This window comes from Schistocerca americana, chromosome 4, assembly GCF_021461395.2.
Source record: "Schistocerca americana isolate TAMUIC-IGC-003095 chromosome 4, iqSchAmer2.1, whole genome shotgun sequence".
Lineage (NCBI taxonomy): Eukaryota > Metazoa > Arthropoda > Insecta > Orthoptera > Acrididae > Schistocerca > Schistocerca americana.
In genome coordinates, this window is record NC_060122.1 from 783,979,002 (window position 1) to 784,000,993 (window position 21,992).

Here is a 21,992-nt window from a genome sequence, read left to right on the forward strand (position 1 = left end):
GTAATGTTTCGTCCGCTTTTTTGTTATTGAGACAATGCCACCTGTCTACATCCACCTCAGAAACCATTAACCAGTTTTCACTTGTACCCTAGGCAGGGGACCCAACAGGGTGCTATCAGCTGAGCCAGCTGAAACCCAATTTTTTGATGATTTAGTAATCCTCCTGCTCCTCCTTACTCCACCACTGCAGGAAGAGGCCCTGGGCTTTTGGCTGGCGTAGCAGAATTATTATTATTATTATTATTATTATTATTATCATCCTTATTTTTTATATGTGACCTTAAATTCTCTCAGATCTGCTATGTAATGCTTACTGTGTACAATATGCAACTAGGTTTTACTTTAAGGGACCTGTCACATCTGGCCTACTGTAATCTTCCACTTATAACTACAGAGAGGTCCTCTTCACCCTCCAGTGACAATACCACAATCTTCCACTTACTACAAAAAAAGGGGGGGGGGGTTCACTTGACATGTCAATGACAATACTCATAGTGTATTTAGGTACTGCACTTCTTTTACTGTAATACATAATATATTCACTCCATATTTGGTAGGCACAATGTATTTTAACCCAAGGATCAATATGATTTCCTATCTAAAAAAATTTTAAGTTTATCTGATGCAATACCATTAAAAAATACATTGACCACAAGGTCTTTGCGTATAACGATAATTCAGGCCAAACAGTGAATGCCAGTTTTGAAATTACCTCAAAGTAAAAGTGCTCACATGATGGAACATCTGAAGCTGAATAGAGAAGCAACATAAAGTAAAAAAGGGAAATAAAGACTATATTTGTTAGAACTGAAGAAGACATACCCCAAGGACAGGTACTCACTACACCCCATGCCACAGGATCCCCTCTGTGAATAGACTTGACTAAAGAGCCAGAGGATGGGTTGGTCACAAACCCTATAGGGGATTAACTGCCAGTCTTCCTCTTCACATTCCTAAAAAGTGTTTCTAACACTTTAGTGGGGGAGCCTATGGAGGTATTAGACCACAAAGTGGTCTGACTAATTAGCCACACATGTAGCCCATTCTTAAATTTGTAGGTATGTTAGAAATGAGAATAAGCTTTGAATACTCATACTATAGCTAAGCTAACCACGCATAGAAAATTACACAAACCCAACTATATTATCATTCAGAAAATTCCATCCATACATTCATCGTATATTATCAAATGTTCTCCACTGTCTATGAAATTACCATTCGTAGTTTCAGAAACCACCTCTGCAGGTGCCTGGTCCATTGCTAATGCTACAGGACTGACAGATATAGGATGACTGTCTGTGATCATGTTTTTTTTTTCTTAATAAATTGAAAAATCCTAATGAAGAGCACTAATGAAATTTAATATAAATCTTGTAGGTTAGGTTTTTTCAACAGTTTCTTCCATGGTAGAAAATTCTTGTTGCCATTTTCCAATAAAATCACAAGTTTTTATAGAAAATCATCACAGCCATGGGGTGAGAGACTGTTGACAACACAGTTGAGACCGTTGAAACAAAGGTATAATACAGATCAACTGCAGGGGACTTGAAACAGTTGTGAGAGTCATGAATGCGCAAGAGAGAACATAGAAAAAGGATGGTGTGTATGACAGCAACAGGCCTTTGGTATTGAAGGACAGCTGAAATCACAAATCGTGCTTTGCGTTAAATACATTTCAGGAAAGCATCCTTTTAAAACAATTCCTGTGTACAAATATTAATTAATTAAATAAATTTTAGTTAAATGGAGTATATTAACTGTATAAATCTGTTAAAATGTATTGCATTTTATAAATAATAATGTAATGTTGTGAGGAATACAATAAAATTGAGAGGGGTAGAAAAGAAATTGTAACAGCATGAATCAAACCTGAGTCAGTAGTTGAAGACTGTGCAGTTGACCATTTCACCATGCCAGTGTCTTAAAAATTGTTGAAAATCAGATCCCTCATGCTCTGTTTGAAAATCTTAAGAGAGCATTTTACCTTTACCTGTGACCCACTGAGGCAAGATATTGTAGGTACTTCAAAGGGGTACTTGCATCTACTCACAGTTTGAGCCAAATCAGTGAGCACCATCACAGGGTTTCCCCCAGTTAGTCAGTCTTAACCTTCTGAATCTCATTTCTTTTTGTTTGCTAAAATCAGTTGTGAATATTAAACACGCCTTGTTGTTCCCCATATAAATTATAGAATTGATAGTTTAATTTCTACCTAAGAGTTTTGTGAAATTTAACAGGCTTAAAAGTAACAATTAAAGCATTTCGTTTCTCTGGCTGTCTTACACTAGGAGCAAGAACACCCATATATATATTTTAAGGACTATGACGACTTTTTCTTTGAAAAATTGTCTCCAAAATTCAGATACATCTTATACTCTAAATTTGGTGAGGCCGAGCAGTTCTGGGCGCTTCAGTGTGGAACCGCACGTCCGCTACGGTCGCAGGTTCGAATCCTGACTCGGGAATGGATGTGTGTGATGTCCTTGGGTTAGTTAGGTTTAAGTACTTCTGAGTTATAGGGGACTGAGGATCTCAGGTGTTAAGTCCCATTTGATTATACTCGAAATTGATATAAAAATGACCAGTGTCTGATTTAAGATTCCCACCAGTCTTAAAAATGGTCATAGATTTGATGCTGCAGGAAACAAATCTCTATCTGGTGAAATGGATTCAACTGGCAGCAGCAGTGCACTGATTGACGAACATGAGTTGTGGGTACTCACAAGCTCGCTAAAACTCTCCCCCTCCTGCCCCGCCATCACAAACCTAGAACACTGTCTATCCTGTGATGTTTCATTGCAGTCTATGTTGCCAGTGAACTTGAACTGAAAGTGATCCTTGTTATTGGTAGGAGTAAAATATTTTTGTTAGTAGCTGGTTTCGTAATAAAAAATAAAAGGTATATATAAACTGAAAGTAACAGCATATGCAGAACGACATGGAAACAGAGTAGCCGAGTGGCATTCAGCTCTCCACCAACAGAAAAAAACCATTCATGATTGGTGGGCTAGTAAAGAAGAATTCAAAAAAATGAATAAGACTGACTATGCAAATAGAGGACTAAAAGCAAAATAGCCAAAACAATATGATGATGCATTGAAATGGGTTGAAGGACATCGTCAAAATGGCATTGGGATTAATACAAAAATGATTCAAATGCACGCTGAGAAGCTAGCACTGCAGTGGAACTTAAGACTTAAATGATGGAGTGAGTTGGTACTACAGGTTTATGAAGGGTCACATACTTAGCATGCGAACGAAAACCAAAATATCTCAGAAAATGCGAGAGTATGAAGAGAAAATATTATCTTTCCATTACTTTATTATTCAACATCAAAAGAAAACCACTATGGAACTAAGTCAAATAGTACGTATGGAGAAAACTCCTCTGATATTTGATGTGCCGAGTAACAGAACTGTTACAATGAAAGTTGCTAGAACTGTAACTATAAAAACAAGTGGACATGAAAAAATTCACTACACTGTTGTACTTTCATGTTGTACCAAACTTCATCCAGTGATCATTTACAAGTGCAAAACAATGCCAAAACCTTCTGGAATACTGGCAGGAGGTGGTGTTCACATGGAGAGGGTTGGATGAATGAGATGGTATGAAACTGGATTAACAGAATGTGGGAGAGAACGAAAGGTGCTTTATTGAAGAAGAGTTCCCTTTTTGTGCTAGCTCAGTTCAGCAGTCATTTGAAAACATCTTTGAAAGAGAAACTGAGATAGGGAAATACAGAACTTGCTGTTATTCCAGGAAGACTTACTTCACAATTTCAACCTCATGATGTCTTGATAAATAAACCATTTAAAGTGTATATGAGAGAGGAATGAAACAAATGGATGATGGATGAAACCCAACATGAATTCCTGCCAAAGGCAGTTTCAAAATGGCCTACACTGGCAGGCGGACCTCCACTTACCCCTGGGTATGGGTGCCCTTGATTAGTAGAGTACTGCACATGAGAGGGTTAAGTTTAGAAAGGATTTTAAACATAATTGATTTTTGCACAATCTTTACAAGTCTTCTTTCTTTAATTACCCTCATGTGAAACTTTAAATTACTAATTCTAATTAAGTAAAAAATTCTACAATCTAATCTACTAAGTCACAGTAATAGAGTGAGAAGATATTCTAAATATAATGCAACAGCCATGATCTGTGTCTTAGGTGGCTTTTGTAGGCCAATTTGAGGTTGCTTCCTGGCATCATAAATCACAAGTGTCCTATACCAACTTTTTTATCTCAGCTTTCTGTTCACCCCTGGGGTATAATATAAAAAGTTACCATTTATGTTAGAGAAACAGTCTCAAAATTTTTGGACAAGGAAGTACCTTCATGAACTTCATAACACAACTGGGAATTTGGGGGGATAAAGGTTTGGCAAAGAGAGGGGTTTAAGATATTTTTGGGGAAAACTCACAGATAACTAATTTTGTTTTGCATTTTAAGTATAGGAGACTGTTCGTCATGCCATAATTACACACACAGTGGTCATTATCTAATATAGTTATAGTTGTTGTTGTTGTTGTTGTTGTTGTGGTCTTCAGTCCTGAGACTGGTTTGATGCAGCTCTCCATGCTACTCTATCCTGTGCAAGCTTCTCCATCTCCCAGTACCTACTGCAACCTACATCCTTCTGAATCTGCTTAGTGTATTCATCTCTTGGTCTCCCTTAGTTAATAAATAAAATAATTGTGATTACCTATGAGAACGTGACTTCCCCAAAAATATCCTCTCATTGCTTTACCAAATATCTATTCTGCAAGTCCCCCCACCCATCCACCCTTCTGTACTGCCTTAGAGTCCAACTATGGTGTCCTCACGTCTTTACATCCTGATAAGTTCGTAACCCTAACTTTCCACCATCCACCCTTACTGATGTGTAATCAGTTTTTGCGTGGATACAGCCAACAAAATTAGTCACTTGAAAACTGTCTGATACTATCATCTAGCCTGTCTCCTTCGCATTTTGCAAATACTGCTAAGATGCGAGTCTCTGTATTTAGTTTCCTAGTCTGCTCTGCCATTCTCCCAGAAACACTAATCTTTTGCTGTTGGATCTGGCTGGTAGACCTTGTGCTTTCTGAACTTTCTGGCTTATGTAACACATTGAATCTCTCTTTGCCAATTCATTGCTTTAGAAGTGAATATCCAAGTTATACTAGTGAAGAATTCATTGTGTAGCAAGTGTCAACTGCATCCATATAATCAGCAGTCATTGATTCTTGCTCATCCTGGGGTTGTAGTTGTTTACAAGCTAATTGTCTACATCCAGGACAAAGCATTTGGTCAGGCTTGAAAACTTTATTAGTGAACTGTTTCAACTTGTCAGACACCCCCCCCCCCCCCCCCCACTGGCTTGAGAGGACTTTTACCATAATAAAATGAAGACAACTTACATACATACACCAGTTGGTGCCATCTTTACCAACAAAAAAACAAGCATCAGGCACTTTTTGGTTCATTTCTCAAAACACACACAACACAAATTAGTTGAGTTACAAAACTTTCTAAAAGTGGACTAATCATAAGATCTGCACCAGAGAGGAACTAAAGGTTCAAAGTAAGTATATATTCCTCCAACAATGGTGTAAAAGCATTTTAATGTAAAACAAACAAATAATCAACGTATACGAACTTTAGGGAGTCATTTCATCCATAAGTAGGCATGGGTCTAAAAGTAAACTATCAAACTCCTGAAGCTTGAAGAATACTATTTCTAGATATAAAAGACGAAAAAAATATTAAAGGGTGTATAGTTGAGATATGGTCCCCCAAAATACCCAAAATTTAGCATCCCGAACATTTTCATCAATTTTTTCTAGTGCATATGTTTTGATAAAGACTGGGGCACAAAGACAACATAGCTGAGTGCCATGTCACCAGTTCTTGGCTGAATCTGTCCATAAAATTGATTTATGGCTGGTTAACCCGCACAATAATTTTCTGCCATTTTTGAAGCAGTACAGCTGTCACAAAGTGTATTTAAGAATGTAATCAGTAATATATTCTTGTTCAGCACAAAAAGTTATTTAAATATACAAAAGCAGATGATTCTACAAGGTGACACTTATGGAACTATATGAAATAATTGTCATAACTTCTGAATGGTTTGCATTAGGACATTCACACTCACGGTTAGCTGTGAGGCATGCGCCTTATTGTTGAGGGCAATTTGCACGAGTCAGCTATCGTCTGTAAGCAGAATGGGCGCATATGGGGACTGAGAATCTGCATTTCGTGATGGAGAAATCTCTTCACCCTCAACGGGTGACTGTATGGTGTGCAGGGTCCAGTCACAGAATAATCAGTGCAATATTCCTTGATGGCACAGTGATTACCGAACAGTATGTGAAGGTTTCGGAAGATTATTTCATCCTCATTATCCAAGTGACCCTGATTTCTACAAGATGTGGTACATGCAAGACGGATCTCGACCCCTTCGAAGCAGGAGAGTGTTTAATGTCCTGGAGGAGCACTTCACAGAATGTCTGCAGATCTGAACACATGCAACTCCTTTTTATGTGGCTTTATTGAAGCCAAGGTGTACACCAATAATACCAAAACCATTGCTGAGCTGAAAACGGCCAATTAGGAGGTTATCAACAGCATTGATGTTCCGACACTTCAGCGGATCATGCAGAATTTCGCTATTCATCTGCACCACATAATCGCCAATGATGGCAGGCATACCAAACATGTCATAACCTAAATCTGAAGTGATGTTTACATGTTGAATAAAGTGTGTGCATGCCATAGCTTGTAAGTAATTTATGTACTCCCTCCCCCATTTCATTCAATAATTGTCATCCTATAAGTTACTAGCATCTTCTGCAAAAGTTATGTAAGTTTGCAGTTCTGCATAAATACATGCATCTAGGTGGTACAGATGTGGAATCCCTTTTGATGGGAGGCTGTTGAAATGGAACCAAAGGAGATATTACACTGAAACTTAGTACATATGCATCAAAGACATTGTGGAACCTTTCCATAAAACTTCATGAGATTTGGAAATGCTTGAGCTGGGACTTCTCGTCCACTTGATGTGGAATGACCCAGAGTGAAATGAAGTGCAGCAACTGTCAGGGGTCAGGTGTGGACTGTAATCATTGTATGGTCATGAAACATGATAGATATGCTAATACGTTAATGCAGAACTGAATTACATTTGAAAAAAATTAGTTCCAATTTATGCAAATTTGGTACTGCACAGCATCATGTAGATGTCCCCAGTGCTCATATTGAACAAACTGCAGTTAATAATAAAACTGACATTATGCATTTCCCTCTTGTCTGAACTTTCCTGCCCACATCTCATTCATAATCCATTACATATGGAAACATATCTGTATGTCTTTCTCAGACTTGCGCATGGTGGCCAAACTCGGAACTAATTTTGTTCCAGCTTAAATCGGTCCGCATTAACATATTAGTGTCTACAACGTTTCATTGCTGTACAATAATTATGGTCCCACTGGACCTCTGTGAGTAGCTGCACTTTAATTATAACCACCAGGTAGCTTATCCACATTTCTTCCCGTGCATCATTAGTCCTGCTCCTGCATTACTTTCTAAGGTTTTGTTTTAACCCTGTACTCAACTGATATGAAGTACAGTTCTTGGTGCCACCAACCATCAGTAATTCTCACTATATCTAACTTCACCCTACCTACTTTTTTTTTTTCTCTAATCTTCCTATCTGATTAAGGGATCTTACATTCCACACTTTCGCCCTTAGAACATCAGCTTTATTTTTCCTGATAACACTGAAGTGGCATATTGATTAACATGCTGGATTCGCATTCAGGAGGATGACAGTTCATATCTACATATGATCATCCTGATTTAGATTCTCCATGATGTCCCTAACTGGTCTGGGCAAGTACTGTGACGATTCCTTTGAAAGGACACCACAAGATTTTCTTTTCCATTCTTGGAACAATTGAGCTTGTGCGCCATCTCTAATGGCCACCTTGTGCTAAACCGTGATCTTCCTTCCTCCCTCCCTCCCTCCCTCCCTCCCTTCCTCCCTCCCTTCCTACCTTATCGGGTAACATCCTCCCCCAAGTTGTCCTCACTTGGAGATCAAAACTGGGGGACTGTTTTACCTCCGTAATATTTTACCCAAGAGGATGCCATCATCAAGCCTGTACGGTAGAGATGAATAACCTTAGGAAACTCAATGAGTGTGACTCCCTCTAGTTTTCAGCCATAGGCGGTACCAAAACAGGAAGGTCAGACTTGATGATATGAAAGTTAGAAATATAGTATGACTCAAAATAATGTATCAAAAGCAATATTACCCAAGAAAACTATAAAATTAAGAAACAGAATTGCTGGCCAGGCTTGCCTTTTGGTACAAAATATTTAGTAGTGGCAATAGGGTGTACTACTGTGTAGCTATCAGACAGTACTAAATTATGTGCCACACAAGCAAATGTTACAGTTTAACTAATTACACAAATTTGGTCACATTTTTGAGAATGAAATTGTTTAATTCATATGAAGGGATACAACATTAAAATAAAAGTACCAAACATTTCTAAGGTTTTGGCCTAAGAAAAATATTCATTCTTCTGTTTAGGAGAATTTAGAAGAGGAAGGCCTGACAGATGAGGAAAGGAAAGAAATCCATAATGAAATCAAGCAACTTGAAGAAGATGTAAACCTAAGAAGTGCACAGATTGCTGACTTGCAGCAGAAGATTTTGGACTCCGATCAAGGTACAGGAAGCATTAACAGAGCTGTAGCTCTTTTGGCAGAGAAGCCATGCACAGTGTAGAGTTACTAGTTTTACCAAATAGGATTGAAAAGTATGTAAAGAACTTTTTTGGTACGTAGTTGTCTAGTTTTGTGGTGGTTGTGGTGGTGGTGGTGGTGGTGGTGGTGGTGGTTGTTTTGATGGTTTTGATTTCATATATGTTGCATACTTTCCTACCTAATTTTGTGCTTGCATTCATTTGAGATTGAAGTATAGAATATTCAGACATACAAAATAGGTCTTCTAAATTTGGCAAGTACACAAAAATTTGTACTTGAATATTACTGCTCAGCAATAATGGTAATTCCTCAATTATGTAAAATAAGATAAAGGCAATCACTCGCCTGTCGTGGACTAAGGTGAAGAACATAAAAATGCAACTTCTGTAAAGCTCGGAAGGTAGGAGACGAGGTACTGGCAGAAGTAAAGCTGTGAGGACGGGGCATGAGTCGTGCCTGGGTAGCTCAGTTGGTAGAGCACTTGCCCGCGAAAGGCAAAGGTCCCGAGTTCGAGTCTCGGTCTGGCACACAGTTTTAATCTGCCAGGTAGTTTCATATCAGCGCCCACTCCGCTGCAGAGTGAAAATCTCATTCTGTTAGGCATTGCTTTATGTGCCTCCGATATGGCCACAGCGGAAGCAATGTCGTTCTCGGATGAGCTGCAGTAGATGTACTAGGCCTGATTCTGTAGAATCCTGTACCTCACCTTTTGCTATTTGTTGCTCACTGTGGCATTCAGCACCCATCCACAGATAAGTCCTATCACAAATACCATAGATGGTGAAGAGCTCAGGAACTAGTTATGTTTAACAACGTAGATTTCAGGGGTTGGCTGAACATTACTCTTACGCCAACCTTCACTTCCATCACAGGAGGTCAATATTTTTATCCTGGGCCATTAGTTTCTGTTCAAACAAACAGCACACCGAATCACCAAAAGAAAGAACTTTCCCCTGCCCATAAGAGGCATACAAGTTTATCAATGCACAAATAGGATCCATGCTAAATGTGTATTGATCCTCTTAGACAAGCATTGCTGACTGATCCTTACAGGTGACAATCAGAAGTAAGTGAACACCGTAGTGTTTGTGAGTGGTCTCAATACCGAAACCTGCTATACACCACACAACATGCTCACTCCTATAAGTCAGAATCCTTTTGCCTCTTGCTCACAGGGTAACATCTTCGCAGGTACCAAGTAAACGACAACCTCTAATTCACAATGAACTGATCAGTAAGATGATAAATGTTGTAGAGACTGTCGTTCAAAATACACTATGAAACAGTGCTATTAATGATAGCAATATCGGGCTTCTCGTAACAAGTATCTTTAATTCTCTCCTAGTCTAAATTATGAAGCCTATGAAAAGACTGCAGTGGAACACAAGGTCACCCAACTCAATAGAGAAAGTTTCTAAAGAGAACTATTCATCAGTCAGCCTGCTGCAGTCCTATTGTGCGAAATGTGGTTCAAATCTCAGCAGACTTGCACATTAAAAATTATTTTGTAATTACCGATAGGGAGGACTATCTTAGTGGGAAAGGTGGCATTTCTTTACTAGCAAAAACTACGCTGCCGCATAAAAAGTTCCCACTTAGTGCAAGAAATGATGAAACTGAATTAGTTGCTGTACAAGTACAAGCTGCTCACAAAACCTTTACAGTAGTCCATGTGTAAGGCTCCTCACTATAAAATTGTCAAAAATAACATGAGACTCCTAATAAGCTGCTTTGGCCTCCATTTGTAATAGGTGGAGAGTTGAATTCGCATCATGTTGCATGGGGGAGATACATGATAGACAGGAATGGCAGGACTTTGATGGATGTTGTTCAAGACAATAACCTAGAGATAGTCAATGATGGAGCTCACATTATAGTGTCTTCATTCTTCTGTAGAAGTTCTCCAATACACCCTGTTTTACTGAACTTTCTGTCTGGCAAGCTAAAACTGACTCAGTGGGATTACATCATCCCCCAATATAAATCTTCATTAACTTAAACATTGATACTAAACAAATGTTTTACATTAATAGTAAGTGGAAAATGGCAGAAGCCAACTGGAGCAAATATAAGGATACAGTTCGAAGAAGGCTTGAAACTATGGAGAGTAACTTACAGGAAAAGAAACATGCCAAATTTTAATAAATGTTATGGAAGCTGCAGCAGATATCAGCATTCCAAAGGGAAAAAGCATTTACTATTATGAAGAAATATTCCACTTCTTGGCAGAATCCTGAATGCTCCAGAGAAGTTCCAAAATGTCAGCTTACTCGGAAAACCTATCATCACAATTCTATTTGGATAATTTCTTGTGAGAAAAGTAAATGTGCATGGGGAAAAAAGAAGCAGCAGGAAAACTGGATTAGATTTTGTTTTCCACTCAATATTGCAACCAGTATGACCAACATTTGGTATAAAATAAAGGCTTTTAGAAACAGCCATTTTCCATCCTCTCTACTTGCTACAACTTCCTGAATAGAGGAATTTATCAATATGCTCGCTTGTCCCGCAGTCCCATTCCAACATTATTCACCTTCAGTTTTTAGTCTTCTTCATTATATCTTGCTTTGTCCATTCTCTAAAAAAAACTAAATGATGCTATTAAATCATCATGTGACAGCTGTTCTGGTATTATTATACATTATTCTATGCTTGAGAATCTGCCCATGGAAGCAAAAGATTTGCTCTTGTTCATTTTTAATCAATATTAGATGAAACAGGGCTTACTAAAACTTGGAAGATGCAGGTTATACTTCCAGTTCTGAAAAATGGGAGATATCCAAATATCTCCTCTATCGATCAATCAAATTGTCTTCTTGTGTGGCAAGAATGTGCTGGAGGCTTTAGACAATCTGTATTCGTTTGCTATGAACATCACCTGACCCATTCAAATAAAAAACAAAAGTCTTTGCGGCATTTCTTGACATTATGGGAGCTTATGATCACTTGCAGATACCGATTCTCTTGAACAAGCTGAGAGATTTTGCTAAGTCTTCTATGATGTTACATGGCATCAGTTGCCTGGTCACTCAAAGAGCAATCTATATCAGTTTTAAAGGAAACATTTTTGGCCTGTTTCTTACCTCACGGCCCGGCCTAGGGTGCAGTTTTAAGCCCTCTTTGTATATTCCGTATACTTATAATTTAGAACGAATAATCACTCTCCTGACAAAAATTTTACTATATACAGACAGTGTTTGTGTTCATTCATCTGCTGGCTCATATCTTCAGGCTAAAACACAATCACTGCTGTGGAACACATTGATGAATGGATATGTAACAGTGCACATGAGGTGTCAGCTGAGAAATCGATGGTCGTACTTTTTTACAAATCAAACACTGTTCGCATTGTTGATCACGTCACATGTGGAAAGCATGTTGATCACGTCACATGTGGAAAGCATGTTGATCACGTCACATGTGGAAAGCATGTTGATCACGTCACATGTGGAAAGTATGCTTTCCAAATAAAATCTTGCACTCTTTTCCTCATACTGATATTTGACTCTCTGCTCTGCTGGGTGTCTCACATACAGTCTATTATAATAAAGGCAAGAAAGTATAAAATGTAATTTACTCTCTCACCAATGTATAGTGGGGAGTGCATCAAAATATTCTGCTCACAATGTACCGAGGGATTGCGCGCGCATATATTCACACAAGCAAACATGCTTCATGCACACAACTGGTATCACTGGCAGCTCCAGCTGGAAATTCTGGTCAGAGCTGCCAGTGGTAGTGATCACGTACGTGTGTGTGTGTGTGTGTGTGTGTGTGTGTGTGTGTGTGTGTGTTTTCTTTACTGAAGAAGGCTTTGGTCGAAAGCTATAATGCGTAACAGTCTTTTCATTGTGCCTGTCCAAAACTCATCAGGTCATCTTTATGGTGCATACCAATCTATCCTTTTTCCTAATGTTGTTGGTATTCCGTCCTGAGTGTTCTCTCTCTGTTGTATATATCACAGTCATAATGCCTAAAGTTTAATTTGCAGCCTTGTTAACAATTGCACTGATGGAAGCTTAGTATGAAGTTTAGGTACATATAATACATCGTAATCGATTCCTTATGTTTTTGTCATAGTTAAGTTTCAAATTGACACATCATACACTTTACACATCCAGTCATATTGATTTGTCATTTGCATTCAGACACACAGTCCACATGCCACACATCTGAATTCAATAAATGTGAAAGAGTTGTAAAACCTCTGATGGAAGTTTGTTCTTTTGATTTACTTGTTACTTTCTTTGCTACCTGACAACTAACACGTGCCGTTTTTCTCAAAACAGAATTGATTTTTGTTGGAACATTATATTTTCTGTTGAATACAGGGGGAGCAGCCCTCCACATACACAACAGCTAAGGTTAAGTTGTCAGTACCAACTCGAAAGGCAAGGAAATGGAGACTCGTCATTGAGCCACTCTGTTACCTCGACAGAAATGTGTTTATTTCCAAATGAACAGAAAAGCCTTGTTAACTGTGGAGTAGAGTGACAAAATAGGTAACTTTTACTCCAACAAGATCATACATCACTGAAAATGTAACCTCGCAAGAAGTTAATATTTATGCATACACCGTAATCTCATGACCGGCTGTGAGGGCTTACAATCATTTGCATTCTAATATCCTACAACAAGCAATGTTTTTTCTTTATTTTACGTTTCACACACACTTAGAGATGAGATGATGGTTAAAAGTACAATCTAATCCTTTGTGAAGATAGCACACAAAGCCCAAAATAATCACATTTTTAAAACTATTCCTTATAGTAACAAATGACAAGATAACACACAGGCACATTTGTGACATGTGCTACTGACATGTTAGAGGTATTAGTCATATAACCAACTGAGACTTGAAACATCAGTTAGTGAAGATTAGCTCGTTTAAAGTTAGTTTTCTATTGTATTGATGATGATGAAAAAATGTTAGTGTAAAATTATTCATTGTTGGTGTATAAGGTTAAGGAATTATTCACGTCAAAGGACATCACCTGTCAAAAGTACAAAAAAATTATTCACAATGGTGGCATGGCACTTTATTGCTGTAGTAATTGTCACATAGAGTATTCCACAAGAAAATAGCCGTTCATGATATGAAATCAAACACTGGAAACTCCAGGTAGGAATATCAACAAGGTAGGAAAAGATAGATTGCTACTTACCATATAGATGACACATTAATATGCAGACAGGCATGAGTAAAAAGACACATACGCATATGCTTTCGGCCACAGCCTTCATCAGAAAAAGAGAAATACACACCATTCATTCACATACGCTGGGGCCAGTTGCATTCTGGCCCGTGCTGTCAGAATTGGTACTCATGTCTGAGGGAGCTGTGCTTGCTTATGTGAATGACTGGTGTGTGTTTATCTTTTTCTGATGAAGGCTGTAGCTAAAAGCTCGTGTGTAAATGTCTTGTACTCTTGCCTGTCTGCATTATATGTGTCACCTTTACGCTAAGTAGCAAATCTATCATTTACTACAATGCTATTATTTCAATAATGCTAAGATACTAGCTTTTATTTATTTTATGTACACACAAAGTTCTGTAGGACCAAATTGAGGAGCAAATCTGAGGCCATACAATGTGTCATTACATGAAAATTACAACATAAAAGTAATAACAGATAAAAATAAAATGTTTATCAACCCAAAAAGTCAAGCCATAAGTTTATTTAAATGCAATCGACAATATACATCAGAATCAGCTTAATTTTACAAGGAACTCCTCAATAGAATGGAAAGAGTGGCCCATGAGGAAACTCTTCAGTTTAGATTCGAAAGTGGGTGGGTTACTGCTAAGATTTTTGAATTCCTGCAGAAGCTTATTGAAGATGGACGCCACAGTATACTGCAAACTTTTCTGCACAGGAGTTAAGTAAGTCGAATCCAAGTGCAGGTTGGATTTCTGCTGAGTATTAACTGAGTGAAATCTGGTTATTCTTGGGAATAAGCTGATATTGTTGGCAAGAAATGATGGTAAAGAATATATATACTGAGAGGCCAATGTCAAAATACCCAGACTACTGGACAGCGGTCGACAAGAGGTTTGTGAACTTGCACTACTTATTGCCCAAACCGCCTGTTTCTGAGCCAAAAATATCCTTTCAGAATAGGGGGAGTTACCCCAAAATATAATACCATATGACATACGCGAATGAAGATAAGCAAAGTAGATTGATTTTCATGTTGAGCAATCACTCGCTTCAGATACCGTTCAAATAATAAAAAATGGTGGCATTAAATCTTTGAACAAGATCCTGAATGCGGGCTTTCTGTGACAGTTTACTATCTATCTGAACACCCAGAAATTTGAACTGTTCAGTATCACTAATCATATGCCCATTCAGTGAAATTAAAATGTCAGGTTTTGTTAAATTGTGTGTTACAAACTGTAAAAACTGCGTCTTACTGTGATTTAGCGTTAGTTTATTTTCTACGAGCTACAAACTTATGTCATGAACTGCACTGTTTGAAACACAGGCAATGTTGCACACAACATCTTTTACTACCAAGCTAGTGTCATTAGCGGCCGCCCCACGTTGTCTCGCGGTAGCGTTCTCGCTTCCCGAGCACAGGGTCCCGGGTTCGATTCCCGGCGGGGTCAGGGATTTTTCGTGCCTCGAGATGACTGGGTGTTGTTGTGTCGTCTGCAGCATCATCATCATCATCATCATCATCATCATCATCGTCATCATTCATCCCCATTACGGTCGGAGGAAGGCAACGGCAAACCACCTCCATTAGGACCTTGCCTAGTAAGGCGGTGCGGGTCTCCCGCATCGTTCCCCTACGCTCTGTAAAGAAGCATGGGACTTCATTTCCATTTTCAGTGTCATTAGCAAACAGAAATATTTTAGAGTTACCCGCAATACTAGAGGGCATATCATTTATATAAATAATGAACAGGAATGGCCCCAACACTGATCCCTGCGACACCCCCCATTTGACCGTTCCCCACTCAGACCCCACATCACAGCCATTCTTAACACTGTGAATAACGACCTTTTGCTGTCTGTTGTTAAAGTAAGAAGTGAATCAGTTGTGAGCTACTTCCCGTCTTCCGTAATGGTCCAACTTCTGGAGCAATATTTTGTGATAAACACAATCAAAAGCCTTAGTTAAATCAAAACATATGTCTAGTATTCGAAATATTTCACAGAGAAAAGAGAATGTAACATTTTCCATTGTTAAACAACTTCTAAAGCTGAACCGTACATTTGATGGCAAATTATGTGATGTAAAATGATCAATTATCCATACATACACAGCCTTTTCAATAACTTTAGTAAACTCTGATGGTACAGAAATAGGTCTAAAATTGTCTACATTTTCCCTTTCTCCCTTTTTATAAAGCGTCTTTACTACTGAGTACTTCAATTGTTCAGGAAACTGATCATTCCTAAAGGAAAAATTACGAATATGGTTAAATACACAGATAACATGTCTGCACAGTACTTTAATATTCTGCTAGGCACTCCATAATATCCATGTGAGTCCTTAGTCTTCAGTGATTTAATTGTTGACTCAGTCTCCCCCCTTGTCAGTAACACATAGTAGTATTTCAGACATCAGTGTCAGAAAGGCATTTTCCAAGAGAGTTGTATGATTCCCTGTGGAAACTAATATTTTATTTTATTCACCAGCAATACTCAGAAAAGATTGTTAAATGATGTACATATATCTGATTCATCAGTAACAGAAATATTTTTACTATGAACTGACTTCATATCGTCGACCTTACGTTGTTGACAAGGCACTTCCTTCACAACTGACCGTATGGTTTTAATTCTATCGTGTGAATTAGCTATTCTATTTGCATACCACATACCCTTTGTCTCTTCCTAATAACATTTTAAGCACCTTACAGGACTGTTTGTAATGGAATACTGCAACTTGTTGTGACTATTTCTAACATTCTGTTATAATTCCCTTTTTGTTTTACGTGATATCCTTATCCCACTAGTCAGCCACCCAGGCTGCCTTTTACTGCTAGCATCCCATTTAGATCATTCTAATGGAAAGCAACTCTGTCAGCATGAGAAATGTGTTAAGGAAAGCATTGCATTTGTTATCTATGTTATCAGCACTATTAAACATCTTGCCACTCTTGTTCCTTGACAAGGTTTAAAAAACACTCTATTGCCATTGGATTAACTTTCCTACATAGTTTGTAATTTTATGTGACATTTGAGTACAAAATCCATTTAGTGTTAAACTTTGTGCATCATGGTCTAAAAGGCCATTTACCCATTTACTAAGGGAATAACCATCTCGTAACAAAAAAAAACAACAACAACAACAAACACAGTCTGAATCAGATCATATCAATTTAGATCTATCAACATCCTTTTTCTTGCACAATCATACGTTGTTGTTGGGGTCTTCAGTCCTGAGAATGGTTTGATGTAGCTCTCCATGCTACTCTATCCTGTGCAAGCTTCATCATCTCCCAGTACCTACTGCAGCCTACAACCATTTGAATCTGCTTAGTGTATTCATCTCTTGGTCTCCGTCTACAATTTTTACCCTCCATGCTGCCCTCCAATACTAAATTGGTGGTCCCTCGATGTCTCAGATCATGTCCTACCAACCGATCCCTTCTTCTAGTCAAGTTGTGCCACAAACTCCTCTTCTCCCCAATTCTTTCCATACTTCCTGCTTAGTTGTGTGATCTACCCACCTAATCTTCAACATTCTTCTGTAGCACCACATTTCGAAAGCTTCTATTCTCTTCATGTCCAAACTATTTATCGTCCATGTTTCACTTCCATACATGGCTACACTCCATACAAATACTTTCAGAAACGACTTCCTGACACTTAAATCAATACTCGATGTTAACAAATTTCTCTTCTTCAGAAACGCTTTCCTTGCCATTGCCAGTCTACAATTTATATCCTCTCTACTTCGACCATCATCAGTTATTTTGCTCCCCAAATAGCAAAACTCATTTACTACTTTAAGTGTCTCATTTCCTAATCTAATTCCCTCAGCATCACCCGACTTAATTAGACTCCATTCCATTATCCTTGTTATTTTGCTTTTGTTGATGTTCATCTTATACCCTCCTTTCAAGACACTGTCCATTCAGTTCAACTGCTCTTCCAAGTCCTTTGCTGTCTCTGCCAGAATTACAATGTCATCGGCGAACCTCAAAGTTTTTATTTCTTCTCCATGGATTTTAATACCTACTCCGGACTTTTCTTTTGTTTCCTTTATTGCTTGCTCAATATACAGATTCAACAACATAGGGGAGAGGCTACAACCCTGTCTCACTCCCTTCACAACCACTGCTCCCCTTTCATGTCCCTCGACTCTTATAACTGCCATCTGCTTTCTGTACAAATTCTAAATAGCCTTTCGCTCCCTGTATTTTACCCCTGCCACCTTCAGAATTTGAAAGAGAGTATTCCAATCAACATTGTCGAAAGCTTTCTCTAAGTCTACAAATGCTAGAAACGTGGATTTGCCTTTCCTTAGTCTTTCTTCTAAGATAAGTCGTACGGTCAGTATTGCCTCACGTGTTCCCACATTTCTAGGGAATCCAAACTGATCTTCCCCAAGGTCAGCTTCTATCACTTTCTCCATTCGTCTGTAAAGAATTCGCGTTAGTATTTTGCAGCTGTGGCTTATTAAACTGATAGTTCGGTAATTTTCACATCTGTCGACACCTGCTTTCTTTGGGATTGGAATTATTATATTCTTCTTGAAGTCTGAGGGTATTTCGCCTGTTTCATACATCTTGCTCACCAGATGGTAGAGTTTTGTCAGGACTGGCTCTCCCAAAGCTATCAGTAGTTCTAATGGAATGTGGTTTAATCCCGGAGCTTTGTTGTCACTCTGGTCTTTCAGTGCTCTGTCAAACTCTTCACGTAGTATCATATCTCCCATTTCATCTTCATCTACATCCTCTACCATTTCCGTAATATTGTCCTGAAGTACATTGCCCTTGTATAGACCCTTTATATACTCCTCCCACCTTTCTGCTTTCCCTTCTTTGCTTAGATGGTATTCATACAAGTGGTTCTCTTTTCTCCAAAGGTCTCTTTAATTTTCCTGTAGGCTGTATCTATCTTACCCCTAGTGAGATAAGCCTCTACATCCTTACATTTGTCCTCTAGCCATCCCTGCTTAGCCATTTTGCACTTCCTGTCGATCTCATTTTTGAGGCGTTTGTATTCCTTTTTGCCTGCTTCATTTGCTGCATTTTTATATTTTCTCCTTTCATCAATTAAATTCAGTATTTCTTCTGTTACCCAAGGATTTCTACTAGCCCTCGTCTTTTTACCTATTTGATCCTCTGCTGCCTTCACTATTTCATTCCTCAAAGCTACCCATTCTTCTTGTACTGTATTTCTTTCCCCCATTCCTGTCAATTGTTCCCTTATGCTCTCCCTGAAACTCTGTACAAGCTCTGGTTCCTTCAGTTTATCCAGGTCCCATCTCCTTAAATTCCCACATTTTTGCAGTTTCTTCAGTTTTAATCTACAGGTCATAACCAATAGATTGTGGTCAGAGTCCACATCTGCCCCTGGAAATGTCTTACATTTAAAACCTGGTTCCTAAATCTCTGTCTTACCATTAGATAATCTATCTGAAACCTGTCAGTATCTCCAGGCTTCTTGCATGTATACAAGCTTCTTTCATGATTCTTGAACCAAGTGTTAGCTGTGATTAAGTTATGCTCTGCACAAAATTCTACCAGGCGGCTTCCTCTTTCATTTCTTAGCCCCAATCCATATTCACCTAATGCGTTTCCTTCTCTCCCTTTTCCTACTACCGAATTCCAGTCACCCGTGACTATTAAATTTTCATCTCCCTTCACTACCTGAATATTTTTTTTATCTCGTCATACATTTCATCAATTTCTTCGTTATCTGCAGAGCTAGTTGGCATATAAACTTGTTCTACTGTAGTATACGTGGGCTTTGTGTCTATCTTGGCCACAATAATGCGTTCACTATGCTGTTTGTAGTAGCTTACCCATACTCCTATTTTTTTATTCATTATTAAACCTACTCCTGCATTACCTGTATTTGATTTTGTATTTATAACTCTGTATTCACCTGACCAAAAGTCTTGTTCCTCCTGCCACCGAACTTCACTAATTCCCACTATATCTAACTTTAACCTATCCATTTCCCTTTTTAAATTTTCTAACCTACCTGCCCAATTAAGGGATCTTGAATTCCATGCTCCGATCCGTAGAACGCCAGTTTTCTTTCTCCTGATAACAACGTCCTCTTGAGTAGTCCCCGCCTGGAGATCCGAATGGGGGACTATTTTACCTCTGGAATATTTTACCCAAGAGGACACCATCATCATTTAATCATACAGTAAAGCTGCATGCCCTCGGGAAAAATTACGGCTGTAGTTTGCCCTTGCTTTCAGCCATTCGCAGTACCAGAACAGCAAGGACATTTTGGTTAGTGTTACAGGGCCAGATCAGTCAGTCATCCAGACTGTTGCCCCTGCAACTGCTGAAAAGGCTGCTGCCCCTCTTCAGGAACCACATGTTTGTCCGGTCTCTCAACAGAAACCCCTCCATTGTGGTTGCACCTACAGTACAGCTATCTGTATCGTTGAGGCAATCAAGCCTCCCCACCAATGGCACGGTCCATGGTTCATGGACATATACAAAAGTGATATTGAAGTCACCGCTAACAACTAATTTCTGGTACTGCCTATAAAGTGAATCAAGAACCCTCTCTAGCTTCAGTGTCCGCTGCTTGTGGTCTCGCGGTAGCATTCTCTCCTCCCAAGCACAGGGTCCCAGGTTCGATTCCCGGCGGGGTCAGGGCTTTTCTCTGCCTAGAGGTGACTGGGTGTTGTTGTGTTGTCTTCATCATCATCATCATCATCATCATCATTCATCCCAATTACAGTTGGAGGAAGGCAATGGAAACCCACCTCTACTAGGACCTTACATATTACAGCAGTGTGGGTCTCCCGCATCGTTCCCTACGCTCTGGTACGAAGTATGGGACTTCATCATCATCTAGCTTGACCAGAAATGCTCTGAAGTCAGTGTTAGGGGCCCTATAAACAACAACAATTACAAGTTTAGTTTCACTAAATTAAACTGCCCCTGCACGACATTCAAATATCTGTTCAGTGCAGTGCCATGATAGTCTACAGACTAAAATGTAATACAGTTTTTCAAACAATGGAAAATTCAGGATGGATTGTAACAACATTATGAGAAGGAAAGTTGCTACTCGCCATATAGTGGAGATTCAGACTTAAGATTAAAGCTTTCTTCCATTAAGGCCTTCTTCAACAATAGACACACTTACACACGCACGCCCACTGTCAGGCCTGAGACTGCAGTTGTGTGTGTGCGCATGTCTATTGTTGACGAAGGTCTTAATGGCCAAAAGCTGTAATTGTGCGAGTCTTTTTTTTGTGCCTATCTGCAACTCAGCATCTCCACTATACGGTGAGTAGCATCTTTCCTTCTCATAATACTGGAATACTGTTTCTTACCTACATGGCCACTCCCCCACTCCACGAGGAACTCCTTGAAAAACAGACAGCTAATCTGTTCCCTGGTAAAGGAAGCCTCTGAATTGTCAAATTATTTAAGTGGTGTTCCTACGTACTAGTATTTCCATAGTCAACCTCTATAAGCAGTTCACTAACTTTAGCTCTAATAACTCTTATATTTTGATGAGATATGTTAATTCCTTCTCTTATTGGATACCTGACCACCTCTGAAGGTGATTCCTTAGTTAGAATGTCCTTTAAGTAGGTATACCTATCAGCTGATAGTTTTGTTTTAGGACCTGTCAGCTGACTTCAGTCTAAAAAAGGTGCAGCTCTAACACCAACTACTACAGGAATTTTTCCATGAGTGATCCCACCACCACCCACTACACTGTCACCTATGAGCTATGCAGCCTCCCCTTCTCATACCTACTGAGGTGCAGGCAATGCCTAGTGAAACCCGATGTACTGATAGACTCAATTGGCACCACTGTAATGTGACCAATGCCCTCTGCCAGCAGTGCCTTCTTCAGCCCCATGTTAACGCGTCTACCAGCTGCATTAAGATGGGGCCACTCATGATTCTTGAAATACAGGGTATGAACAGGACAAACAAAATACAATGGAAAACCAAATCACTTCTCAGTTTCCATTTCAGGATTGGAATTAACACCCATTGAGATGTTGTAGGTAAATAAATATTTTGCAATGTGTATTGTGTTGTGGAA

At 39.0% G+C, this 21,992-nt stretch overlaps 1 protein-coding gene across 1 annotated transcript in view; it reads left to right on the plus strand.

The window, feature by feature from the left end:
- Positions 1-21,992, plus strand: part of LOC124612459 (chromosome-associated kinesin KIF4) — a 300,348-nt gene that overhangs the window by 244,627 nt on the left and 33,729 nt on the right. Inside the window, exon 14 of the mRNA XM_047140687.1 lies at positions 8,594-8,732. Within this exon, the coding sequence (XP_046996643.1) occupies positions 8,594-8,732 (139 nt within the window). The remainder of the gene's footprint in view (positions 1-8,593; positions 8,733-21,992) is intronic.